Here is a 12,975-nt window from a genome sequence, read left to right as displayed (position 1 = left end):
AGGACTTCTGGGACTTTTTCCACATGCACTTGCTAGGTTTAAAAAAAACAAACAAATTCTGTATCAGTTTTTTGTTCTGTAGACAGACCTTAAACACAAAAAGACTTTTATATGTAGATTCATATGCACTTTATTCAGATATAATCAGGTTCAAATTTCTTGGCAGAGGAATATTGAATTTGTGAAATCTATCTTGAAAAATCTTAGACATGGAATATAAGCAGAGCGGGTAAAAACACATGAATATACTGAGAAAAGTGGAAATATTAGAGGTGCCTGATCTTTGTTATTATGTGAGCTACCTACTCTTGTGTTTAGCAGCCACAGTCAAGCACCATTTTAAAATATCTCAAAGTATAAACGGAAATATTTCATCCAGGTCTGCACACAACAGCAGATGACACGACTTCCTGATCAAATAGCATCCATGTGCTGTCTGGATGACAATGAGGATTAAAATGTCTTCATTCAGGATGCAGCAAAAGTGTAAGAAAAAACAAAGAAAAGAAGAACTGAACCAGAAATAGAAACTGGAAACACAAGATGATTTCCCTAAACTGCAAGGATTCATTCAACCTTTGACGGACTGACATTGATTTAACACAAATCCCGCATATTCCACTGATGCCCACAGTGAGGAAAGGTTCCTGCTTCATACCGACTCCTGCACAGGTCAGAGGTCATGTCATCAGACGGAGGTGCCCTCTGTGGGTGCTGATGTTTTGTTGTCGTCAGGCTTCATGGCCGGGAAGAGCAACACCTCCTGTGAAACGACAAAACTGTCAGCTGTGGCTAAACACTGTAGAAAGGGTGCAGTTACATGCACATTATATATTGGTCTGAGGCCATTAAATAAAGAGTATGAATGAAAACACGACTATCTGAACTATGAAATAAGAAAACTGACACCATAACGGAAAGTTTGAATAGTAAGATGTAGGTAAAAGCAATCAGCTACTTACAGTAACTAACTAGACTGTGCCTGTTGCATCACATTTCATACGTTGCTTTACCTTGATGTTGTTGGAGTCGGTCAGGAACATGGTGAGACGATCGATGCCCATTCCCCAGCCGGCAGTTGGTGGCAGACCATACTCCAGTGCTGTGCAGAAGGTCTCATCAATGAACATGGCTTCATCGTCGCCTTCAGCTTTGGCCTGAAAAGAGATGCATGTCCAATTATAAGCAGCCTGAACATTTAAATAATGGGACAATGGAAGGTGGGTTTGGGCTTCATACAGACCATGGCTTGCTGCTCAAAAAGCTCTCTCTGTCTGATGGGATCATTCAACTCAGTGTAAGCATTGCAGATTTCCTTTTTCATCACGAAGAGCTCAAAACGCTCCGTCAGGCCTTTCTCCGATCTGTGCCTGGAACGATGACGGAGCATCAGTGTGAACCTGAACACTGCATTTCTGAATTATACATTTGAAGGTGAAATAACATGTTCCTCACCATTTCGCTAAGGGGCTCATGATTTGAGGATGATCACAGATGAATGTGGGGTTGATACAGGTTACCTCAAGGAAATCTCCAACCAGCTGTAAGGACACAAGTGATTAGTAAATTAAAAACATCTAGAGGAAGCAGTAAAGTTATACTGGGTACTGTAAACAGATGGTGTTGTTTATCGATAGAGCACCTTGTCAAGGAGGCGGGCAGTAGTTCTGGGTGGAGGACATTCAACTCCTTTCTGGGCGCACAGGTCATCGAAGAATTTGCGAGTCTCTGAAGATAAAAAGGTGGTAGAGAAAGATGAGGCAAAATCAGAAACAAATGATTAGCTATGACAGAGCTGCATCACAATACATGGAAGATGTAAAATTCAACCTTTAAAGAAAGAAAGAAAGAAAGACTGACAAAGAAAGAATATCTAAGGGATAATGTAGTTTAATCAAAAAAAGAGAGAGAAAGAAAGAAAGGGACAAAACCTCATCTAATTTTTCCATCAGGTCTGAAAAGACTGTCTGCGTTTCTGCAGATTCTTACCAGCGCTGTCGTAGCTGTCGGTAGGAGGGAATTTGACTCCCATAATCTTCTCCAGGTCGTGGGTCATGCTCACTCTTCTGAACGGTGGAGTGAAGTCGATCTCAAAGGCCTGACCCTCTGGACCATCAGGGTGATATGTCACCTTGTATCCTCCAGTGATGTGTTTCACCATTCCTGATGTGAGGAGGGAAACACTGAGTCAAGGACAGCAGTTTCTCTGCTTTCTAACTGTCCACATTTTCTAAAAAGAAACCCCACGTATTTAAGAATGAACAAAATTGAAAGGACATTGCAAAGAGATGGAGCTCTGGTAAATTCCTATTTTAAAATACCCACTAAAATACTGTTGCCTATGTTTGTCAATTCAACAGTGCAGATCACATTTAAGTTTGTCCTGCTCCTTTAGTGCGACACCATACAGTACATACTCATTACTGGGCTCGCCTGCCACACCTGTGTTGGACATGGATATAAGAAAGAATTCCTTATCATGGGCAGTGTGGTGTAGTTAGTTTATAGGTGGATGCGTGACATTGACAGTCACACACAGCTTCTATCCCATTTAAACTTGAAAGTTTGAAATAATAATTTTGGACCTGCTGATCTTATGGTTATCATGTATTCCATGTACAAGAACACACAGTGTTACTTAAATAAAACTGTCCTTCATACAATGACAATTTTTAAATGTGGCCCAGTTTTATGTTGTGAAATAAACAAGTCTGATGATGTGTACAACATAACCACATACGTTTCTGTGGTTGTTTTGCAACAGTTTGCAGTGAATTTTACCAGGAAATCTGGTCACAACTGTGGTTTAACACTGGACGTCATTGCTCCAGTTAGAGCAACAGACACCTGCAGCCTTGAGGTGGCTGTAAACAGAGTCAGCAGTGTGAAGGAAAGGCCTTTAGTACAGACCACCTGCGAACTCTTGGGGATTACAGAGCTGGTAAAAATCACTCTGAGCAGGCGAGCAGTGGTCCATGCAAGATACACCCGTTCTTGGCCCCAGCTTTACAGCGTGTTCAAGCACCACCCCACCCTCTAATGTGCCTCTTCACCCACAAAGGCGCACAGCAAGTCCCCAAGACACTGAAGCAGTGCAGTCAAGGAAACGTCAGTTCACAGCTGCAAAATACCAGTTTGGATATGCTGCAAACAAGAGCCCTGTGTGTTTCCCACTTACCTGAAAGTAATTTCTCTGTGATCTCCATCAAGTCATGGTAATCGGCATACGCCATGTAGAATTCACAGGTGGTGAACTCTGGGTTATGAGTAAGATCGATGCCTTCGTTCCTGAACTGACGACCGACCTCATACACTCTGTCTATTCCACCGACCACAAGCATCTGAGAGAAAGATAAGATGAACGGTGTAAATGTTTAGAAATCTGAGAAATGTAACAATCAAAACCTGAAGTGAAGACGTATGGTACACCGACGTGCTATATATTTACCAATACAACAACAAATACTAGAAAATATTCCATCTGGAAATAGTTGATTAGTTAAGAAAAAGACTTGAAGGTGGTGAATAACTCTTGAAAAGCGCATTTACCTTGTGGTAGAGCTCAGGAGCAATCCTCATGTACAGGTTCATATCCAGCTCATTATGGTAAGTAACAAATGGACGGGCCACGGCTCCACCAGGGATAATGTTCATCATTGGAGTCTCAATCTGAAGGATTCAACAAAGCACGCTTACACACATGGATTTTAACTGCCTCAATTGTGAAAAACAAATTATTAGAAAGAGCATTATTCTGTAAAATCTGTTTTATACAAAGCAAAATAAAAATTTTTATAAATGTAATGGAAAGGGACTTGAGATATACTGATTTAGAGAATTGGGTAATTGTATGATGTTGTCAATTCTCTGATGCCTGAATATGCTGCAAACTCTAATTCTTACCTCCAAGAATCCCAGCTGGTCCAGGAAGCTGCGGAGGTAGGTGATGATTTTGGCGCGCGTTAGAAACTTCTGCCTCACGTAGTCGTTGAGAATCAGATCCAAGTAGCGCTGGCGGAATCGTGTTTCCTTTGAGAGAGAGAGAAAGATTACACAGCGGTGAAAAAAAAATGCTTCAGGTGCTGCAGGTGTATCTTCCTTTGCTGAGTGTCTGTTTATTTAGTAAATCCAGTTAAGGCGGCTTACAATCAGTCTCCAATGGAAGATTAATAAAGTATATTGACACTGTGAACGCACAATGTCAATATATGAAAATCTTTTTCTAATTATGTCGCTTTTGTGATGTGTAATGATAGAGGGCATTACCTTGTCTTTGAGGCCAAAGTGAAGGTGGGGCAGCATGTGCAAACAAGGTGACAGCAGGGTCATCTCCATGGGAACGATACTCAACTCCCCTTTTTTAGTCTTCCCTGGGTTTCCACGGACACCGATAATGTCACCACGGCGCAGTTTGTTATTGATGGCCACGAAGGCTTCCTCAGACTTGTAGCTCCTAGCAGAGTCAAGCGAGATACACAAAAATTAACTCACTCGGGTACAGAAGTAAATCTGATGACAAGCTACATTTTCTGCTTCGTTTGACTGCTTGGCTGGATTTTCGGCTGCAAACACTCAACGATTTCCCCATGGGACAGAGTGAATATACTAATATTATCACTTTTATTTATTTTATTTTAATGTTTATCAAACAGGGACAATACATACAACATTGCCACAAAAAACTGGAAAACGTGATGCATGTAAGCAACTATCTTCAGCTAATTTGCTTCTGTCTTTGTCCCTGGTCAGGCTTTAGAATAGGATAAAATATACTGAATACAATAAATGCAATGATACAAAATACAGTGGATAATACAGTGAATAGGTAGCATGAATAAATAAACACAGCTGAAGTTATAAATTTCAGATTAAAACACAAGTTAAATTTAGCATTAAACATTAGTTAAGTGCTACTTAACTCAGTATGTAATGTAACATCAGAAAAGCTGAATTAATTGTACTTCCTCACCCACACCCTTGGACAACACACCCAGCATTATAACTTTGTATTTGTGAACATGACATATTCTGATTTCAGTGGAAAGCCCTTCAGCTAAATACTTGACAATTTTAAATGAATCAAATGTTTTGCTGTTATGATGCCTCTGGATATTATTTCATTTTGTTCAGAAAAAGTGTGTGTGTGAGTTAACTGAACTGTAAAGTTACCACTGTTGGACTACAATAGTGTAAACATGTTTTGTGAGCTTGGCCATCATCATGCTGTACCTTGAGTTCGCCATAACTTGCAACTTCACACCTTCACCTCGCAGGTCATAGAAGATCAGCTTGGCACCAGAAGCCCTCTTAGCGTGGACACGACCTGAAAAATACAAGCGAAGTTTAACAGAGGATCTACTACTGAATTATTGTTTAAAATAGCACACGTGTTTACGATCATAACATATTCCTGGTACCTGACACATTGAGGACAACATCTGTCAGCTGGTCTCCTGCCTGTAGATGATTGTATTTCTCAATGAACTCTGTAAGCGACAAGTCTACATTGTACTTGTGTGGGTACGGGTCCTCCGCTGTGCCCTTCAGGTCCTGGATGGCCTGGGTGCGAATCTTGTAGTATTGCTACATTGGACAGAGACATTTTTATTTTATTAACAGAAAAAGGAACAAAACATTGTGGATTTAATAAGTAAAGGGTAATAATGGCATAAAATAAAAAATCTCACATTTGGGTCAAGCGTCTCTTCATCCAGCCCGCAGGCATTTTCTGCTGCCTGGTCATTGGATTCCTTTTTTTTCTCCACATGCTCTTTCACCTTGGCCTCTTTCTCCGCCGCTTTCTTCTCAGCTTTCATTCGCCGTTTCTGCTCACTGATAAGAAAACAAAGGAGAAGGCAATGAGTGATGATGGGATGGATTACATATTAACAACTATAAAACTGTAATCGAAAGTGAAACGTTGAAACTGTTCAACAAAATGAATCGACTTAACGCGCATATGATTTCCCACATTGCCACACTGTAAATTATTGTATTCTGGTGTCTGAAATAATAATAATAATATTGAATGACTAAAAAAAACATGGGATTGGCACAATCTACTAATAACAGTGGTGCACAACAAACAATCATGCATGAAGGGGAAAGGGGACCACGTTTGCTTTGATGACAAAAGGTTGGTTTTTCTCACTGGAATGGAAAAGCCACCAACCTTTTGTCACCTCTCCATCGGTTCCCGATAATTTGAGCTGGGACCGCAGCTGTGCGTGGGGGTGCACATTTTAACCACTGTCCCCTGACCCCATAGGCATGGCACAGCTGCTGTCTGGCTGCTCTGATCAGACACAGCATGCTGAGCTACCACAGTCAGCAGCAGGCACACCTGAGAAAATACACATTTATACAAAGACAGTGTGAAGTATATATGCAGCAAAGGCTGTCTTTGGCCAACTGGGATGATGAACTCACAACTGCTGGGGGTAATATCACTATCAGGCAAGATCCTATGAGGCAGGAGCTAAATCTAATGTGTATAAATGAAATAAATTGCCTGTGGGTCTCAATTTCTTTTGGTTAGCCAGGCGGGTGTGTCAGATTGCCGCTAACAGGTAAAGGAAATCAAAACGGAGGTAGGAAGAAGCTGTTGGCATCATTTAACAAATATCCTCATGCTTATATTAGTCCAGTCCATCAAATAACCACAGCTAAAAGCCACAATTAATCATATTCACATGTTAAAACGGTATCTAACAGAATCGAAAGCGGTATCAACGTGTTAGGGGACATTTCTTTGGGGTTTTTGGCTCTTGTAGTTTTTCTGATCAGTAAAACGCACTATCGCGGGTGGCTCCGGCTCACGTTCAGAACTACAACTCCCAGGGGCAGAGACGAACTGATTCACGGGATATGTAGGCTTCCCGTGTGCCTCCATATGGATCCCTCACTTCGCTATCACCCTCCGACCTGATGCAACACCCAATAATATTGCAAAGTCGAACCTTATTAGTCGTATTTGTTGAACCGGCTGATTATATGTGGAATATAAGAAACCGTGAGAGGTCGAGGGGTGTGTGAACGCGACGGAAGAAATGAGCACGCTTACTTTTTGCTGAGTTTGTCTCCGTCCACCGCTGTCACGTCGGCCATGTTCGTATCGCTGCGCGCAGAAAGGACAACAGAAGAGCATGCGCCGCAAAGCGCGAGGAGTTCGTGGTGCGTTTAAGGGGAATTGGAATAACGAAAACAGAAAGTACTCTCCATAAAGTACCTACTGCTACCAATCACATGATCAATGTGTAAACACAGAGGTGTGTCTCAGAACAAAAGTGAAACCTCAGTAATTAAACACAAAGACAAAAATTAAAATATTCAATTAAGTAAAAAACTAAATGTTTGACTTCTTTCAATAAAGAATAACGAAAACAGAAAGTGCACTGGCTTTAGAGGTCTCACAACAACCCTGCATATTATATCCTGCATTTTAAACTGTAATGACATGTTCAGTAGGCTGCCTACATGTAGCCTACTATAATCTAACAGGATGTCAGTGTGTAAACTCAAACTGGGTGTATGAATAACAGGTGTGTCTCAGAAGAACAGAAGCGACATCTCAGTAGATAAACACAAACTCAAAAAGTAAAAAATTCAATGAAGTAAAAAACTAAATGTTTGACTTCTTTTAATAAAGAATGGTGAAAACAGAAAGTGTGCTGGCTTTAGAGGTCTCACAAACCTGCATACCCTACATTTTAAACTGTAATGACATGTAGGCTACATGTCATTACAGTATTGTCGTCCTGATAAATACTGTAATTTATCAGGACGACAATCAGTGTGTAAACTCAAACTGAGTGTATGAATAACAGATGTGTTTCTACATATCATTACAGTAGGCCTATTGTTGTCCTGATATATTATAGTACATGATGTACTGTATATCAGGACGACAATCAGTGTGTAAACTCAAACTGAGTGTATGAGTAACAGAGGTGTCTCAGAACAAAAGTGAAACCTCAGTAGATTGACACATACACAAAAAGTAAAAATATTTGACTTATTTGAAATGATTTGGGGTAACTTTTGCTGAAACTTCTCCAAATAGATGTTTGTGGACCTACAGCTGTGAAAGCTCTAAAAGGATGAAAGGATAAATACTTTGTACAGACAGCTGAACTGCACGTCAGACTGACTATAATGAAGTGTCTGTATTTCTCCTTTTGTTAGTTGAAGACCATGAAGCATGAAATAAAAGCTCAAAGACTTAACATTTAAAGTATATATGTTTAATATAGATAGCAGCAAGTTTACAAAAAAATATTTGCAAGAAAATAAAAATGTCCCAACAAGAGCCAAATATATAGAAAGTTTTTTTCCCTCCCAAGGGTAATTATATGACAATTGTTCACATTGTAAGAAACAAAAAGGCTAAATTTCCCCCTTGCTATTTCCAGGACTAAACAACAGCTGTTTACTAGCAGAGTGGTTCTTTTGTGTTCATTGTGAACAAACTTTGAAGATGTTAAACAGTTGTGGAGTAGGTAGCCTATATGGTTTGATTATGGATATTGATAATAGAAGACATAGAGCAGAATATTGATGGTTTTCAGAGTTTGTAAGTCACACTGTTTCTAAATTTCAAGGCGAACAAATCTAGCATGCACTGCATGGTCTGAATAAGATAGATATGATCGACATAACATCAGGTAACTCAGAGGCCCTGAGAGAAATCAGAAACACTAAGAACCCATGCACCAGTAAACAGTACGCCTGGATATAACCTCCACACAGACCCTACGAGCAAGAATGGAATAGAGAAGACTGAAAAACAATTAGTCACCCTTGTCTCACCAAAAAAATTAAAATAAAAACTAAGTCTACAACGGCTGCTGAGAGGAGAATTTTGCATTTTAACTGAGTTAAAAGTTTTAAAAGCTTTTTGAGGCAGCACTCAAAGCATTGGAAAATGTTTCCGCAAGCAACATAAATAATAGAGAGAACATCTAATTTGGTATCTCCTTTATGTTGAAAATGGGAGAGGCTATATAGAAAAATATATATTCAAAACTAACAGATCTACATTTACAGTATATTAGCTGCATAGCAGTTTCAGAGAAAATTTGTCTGCATCTACATTGTATGACATAAATGCAATGGATACTTCAGTACAAACAAGTTAGATGCATGACAGAAATTGCACAACAAATTTATCAACCACAACCACATTTATCTGGTCACTGTTGTCGAGCACTTAAAGCACATTTTAAGTCTTATGGCTTAAAACATTCTACCTAATGAGAACCTAATGATCACGGTGGGGCCTGCGGCTTGTTAAACAGTCAACAATGGTAAAACATAAATCTGCTTGATAACTACAACATGTACAGCACAGACTAGTGTCAAAAGTGACATTTTAGGGGGAAAAAAGAACTGTTTAAACACCTATAGTAGCAAATTCAGTTTGTTGATATTAAAGTAACTGGTCATGTTAAAAGAAAGCCACTTGTTCTATTGCATGAAACAGAGAAACTTAGTTTGTAGCATCTTGAAAAAATATGAGAACTTTTTCAACAACCCCCACTTTTCCATAAGAGTAACACTCTTATATATTTATCCCCTCCTGTTACATTGTAAATACACAAAAAGGCAATTGTAATTCCAAAAAAGTAATTACCTCCCCAATATGTGTGTAAAATAACATTCTGGATCAGAGTAAGGCATTTACAGCCATGCTGTATAATTACATTCAGTACTATATTCATAGTAAAAATACTGAAATTTGTTGGTCCTATTTTAAAGGAATTTTTTATTTGACATTAGAAACCATTAAAGTTTGGTGCCACTTTTGCCTGTTGTGGTCAAAAAGTACAACTGGGCCAACTGTCCAATTACAAGCCTTAAACAATCACATGATATGTACATTAATATGTATATTCATTCATCTAAGTCACAAAGGAAAAACTGTGCACAGGAATGAATATATTATTCAGAGTCATCCTGCTGTCATCAGTACAGTTAGAAAAAGATATGAACACAACTATGATTACGGGAGACAATTTAGATAATAACCAACACACAAATAAATTAGATATGCTTCTCCAAAGAGAGGCACAGGTACTACACCGATAAAAACTTTGTAAAACAAAAACAAACAAAATCATAAATACTCAACACTGGAAATCTTAGTTCTTCTAGTTCACAAGATGAAGAAAGCCAATCACAGATAGCTCTTTGCTCCAAAGTCACGTTCCTTCAGGAGTAGGGTCCCTTTAAATACCGCTCAAACTGCCCAGACTGACACACTGTAGCTCCACAAGTCACATTAGTCAAGTTTACACAATCTCCATCATAAAACAACAGCCGTTTCTGATTTTAAAACGTATAAAATGTAACTGTGTAACTTGTATTTCTAACAAACTGTACAAAGAAAACAAGACAAGGCATTAAACTGAGCTAATCATCAGAGACCAGCCCCTTGTTCATGCATACACTTACAGTAAAACTAAACATACACATACACAAACATCTTTTTCTTTTTTTTGTTATTTTTTTCCAAAACAACACAAAAAAAACTAACAGAATGAAAGATATGACAGCAGGACATTGTGCCTAACAATGACATCTGTATACTGAGGAGAGAAGAGAGAAAAACAAGAGTCTTTGCTTTTCTAAAAAAGCAAAATTGCAAGTAGATTTAAAAAAAAAAGAAAAGAAAAGCTTGCGAGCCATAAAACTGGCCTGTCATCAGGATTTATACAAAGCAAGATCTGAGTCAAACTTTGGTCCTCAGGCCACTGGCCGACTGCAGAGGAGAGCATTAGATCTGTAGACATGTGCAGTTTGTATTTACAAGAAAACATGTAAAATGGGCTCCACTCCTGCATCTTCATACCTTAACCCAGATAAGAGATGTACATTGTGCAGTTGTAGCCGACAAACTATTGCTTCTCCTCAACATTCACTAAACCCACCACATTAATAAAACTGGTGAAAAGGCTCTTTTTTAGCTGGTTTAAGAATACTATTCTGTTCATGCGTGCCTGACGCAGAATGATGCCATCAAAATGACACACAATGAAACACAAAATGATCTAACCCATAAGACACATATTATATTAATATACTATATTACATCCTACTCTTGCTACTGTAGTTGTGTAAATAAGAGTTACATGTCCACTAAAATGAAAATATTTGAATAAAAATGACTTGATCCACATTTTTCCTCATGTCTCTAGATTTTTTGTTTTTTAAAGGAATAAATATGCATTTGATTCTGGGAATGGAAACTAGTAGTTGTAACATGGCTGGCACTGAGATGTGCTGATACTGGCTTTAAAGAAATTCTAGTTAAGATATTTTTGCTAGTCCGCTTCACCACAAAGATGTTGCCAGGCAAACAGGACAGGAATGACAACACATTTCTGAAAATGCATGTCTAAAAATGTGTCACTTCACTGTAAACAATGAGGAAGAGGTGACTCAGATAAAAATGTCACCTCTTATGGGACTGTACTGTACCCTCGATGAGTTAAGTGGTCACAAAGAACAGCAACGTTAAGTGCTGAATATACACGTAAAAAAAAAAAAAAATCTCAGCCAGTATTTGTATATTTCCACTATAACACATTCTTAATCTCTTTTAAATGCATTTAAATGACAATCTGCTGTAAAAAGAATCAAACCAACACAGTTTGGTTTCGATGAATACAGACTAAATGTTAGCCTGAACACATGTATGCATTGTGGAGATATCAGTATAGTATCTAATATAGAAAGACATGTTTCACATCTGCAGGTGACCACCTCCACTGCACTGCCACACTGACAGCTGCTCGCTCAACTACTAATATTCTTCCTTAGGTATCACGGCGCCAAACAGGCCTGAACAGGTCCAGACTCAGGTCAGCCAGGTGTTTTGTATAGAGAAAGAAAACTACTACATTATGTCACTATCGCATAAAACTATGGAGTGCAGTTTCCTTCTCTATCATCCCAGTCTTGAAATACCTAAGTCACTGTGTGGTCTATCAGAGACCGAGTGAATTTATTCATATCAGGCACAAACTAGCTGCTACAACATTGAAATAATGAGCACCCACATATGTGATACACACCTGTTTGCTACTACACACCACATTTAGTGTAGTAAAACATTTCTGTTCCTTTCTGAAGCTTGCAGTCTTCTACTTTGCTACTTACAAATCCCTACCTTCTCTCTATCCCTCTAACCTTCTTTCACTTCACTTCTTACACTTTCTGCACTGGTGGGAAAATAATCTCACACCATGCCAACAGCCATTACCTTCAACACCTTTGACGTATCCAATTATCCCTCTCACAGTCTGTCCAAACTTTCCTGCCACACCCCATCCTCCATTCAACAACAAAAAAAATGACAAAGGCAACACTATATAGTGGGAACCACTTAACACTTTGAAGGAACACTATAGGAAACATCAGAAGTTTGGTGCAGACGACTGACAATCTACTTACAGATATTAAAAAAAAAAACTTCACAAGTTAAAGGAAATCCAAGTTTCTGTCTTTCCAAAAGGGAAAACAGGAGGAAAGGGTTGAATTCCAGCTCTGTTATCAGACAGTTATTTGTCTCTGACTGTCATCCACCTCAATTTTTCACATGTACGTTTAAAGAATGGGCCGTCAGATTTTCTTGGTAAACCTGCTCAGCCAAGCAACTCCACACCCCATTCCCAGTTCACTATCTGGATATTCAACTTCTCCAGTTTTATCTCAATAATCATTAACATTTATGTCACTTCCTATACTGCGTTGTCTTTTTTTGGGAAGAGACTGGCTCAACAAGGTGAGCAGAAATGTTCAGCTCACCTTCACAGTTCTTTTCCTAAGAAATCCTCAGTTGTGTTAGCAGAATAACATTTTGTAACCAGATAACAGCACATGTTGCTCATTTTCTTTCAAAACTAATTCATAAACGTTTTTTGCTGCATGTAATTTTCAATACACAACAATTTTGACTTTTTACAATAATTCCAG

General features: G+C 38.8%; 2 protein-coding genes across 7 annotated transcripts in view; both read right to left on the bottom strand.

Moving 5' to 3' along the window:
* Nucleotides 1–105: 105 nt before the first annotated feature.
* On the bottom strand, nt 106–7,134 carry kars1 (lysyl-tRNA synthetase 1). 2 transcript variants are annotated; one of them, XM_085760968.1, is made up of 15 exons: nt 7,064–7,134; nt 6,173–6,343; nt 5,688–5,832; nt 5,418–5,583; nt 5,230–5,323; nt 4,267–4,453; nt 3,904–4,029; nt 3,550–3,669; nt 3,179–3,341; nt 1,990–2,163; nt 1,643–1,728; nt 1,456–1,541; nt 1,244–1,370; nt 1,014–1,157; nt 106–763 (listed from the first exon to the last, which is right to left on the bottom strand). In XM_085760968.1, exons 2-15 carry the CDS (start codon nt 6,310–6,312, stop codon nt 689–691), a joined length of 1,833 nt encoding a protein of 610 aa, XP_085617094.1. In that variant the 5' UTR covers nt 6,313–6,343; nt 7,064–7,134; the 3' UTR covers nt 106–688. The 2 variants fall into 2 exon arrangements, with proteins under 2 accessions (XP_085617094.1, XP_085617102.1); XM_085760976.1 differs by lacking the exon at nt 6,173–6,343.
* A 3,901-nt stretch (nt 7,135–11,035) lies between these two features.
* The window catches only part of nfat5b (nuclear factor of activated T cells 5b), a 29,067-nt gene continuing 27,127 nt past the window's right edge, over nt 11,036–12,975 (bottom strand). For all 5 annotated transcript variants that reach the window (XM_085761172.1, XM_085761154.1, XM_085761164.1 and 2 more), the window contains one exon: nt 11,036–12,975. This exon is cut by the window's right edge and continues 288 nt beyond it. The gene's annotated coding sequence lies outside the window, so the exon portion shown is untranslated.

This window comes from Trachurus japonicus, chromosome 3 (assembly GCF_045865225.1).
Source record: "Trachurus japonicus isolate A0001 chromosome 3, Traja_1.0".
Lineage (NCBI taxonomy): Eukaryota > Metazoa > Chordata > Actinopteri > Carangiformes > Carangidae > Trachurus > Trachurus japonicus.
This window is presented reverse-complemented; position numbering and strand designations above follow the sequence as displayed.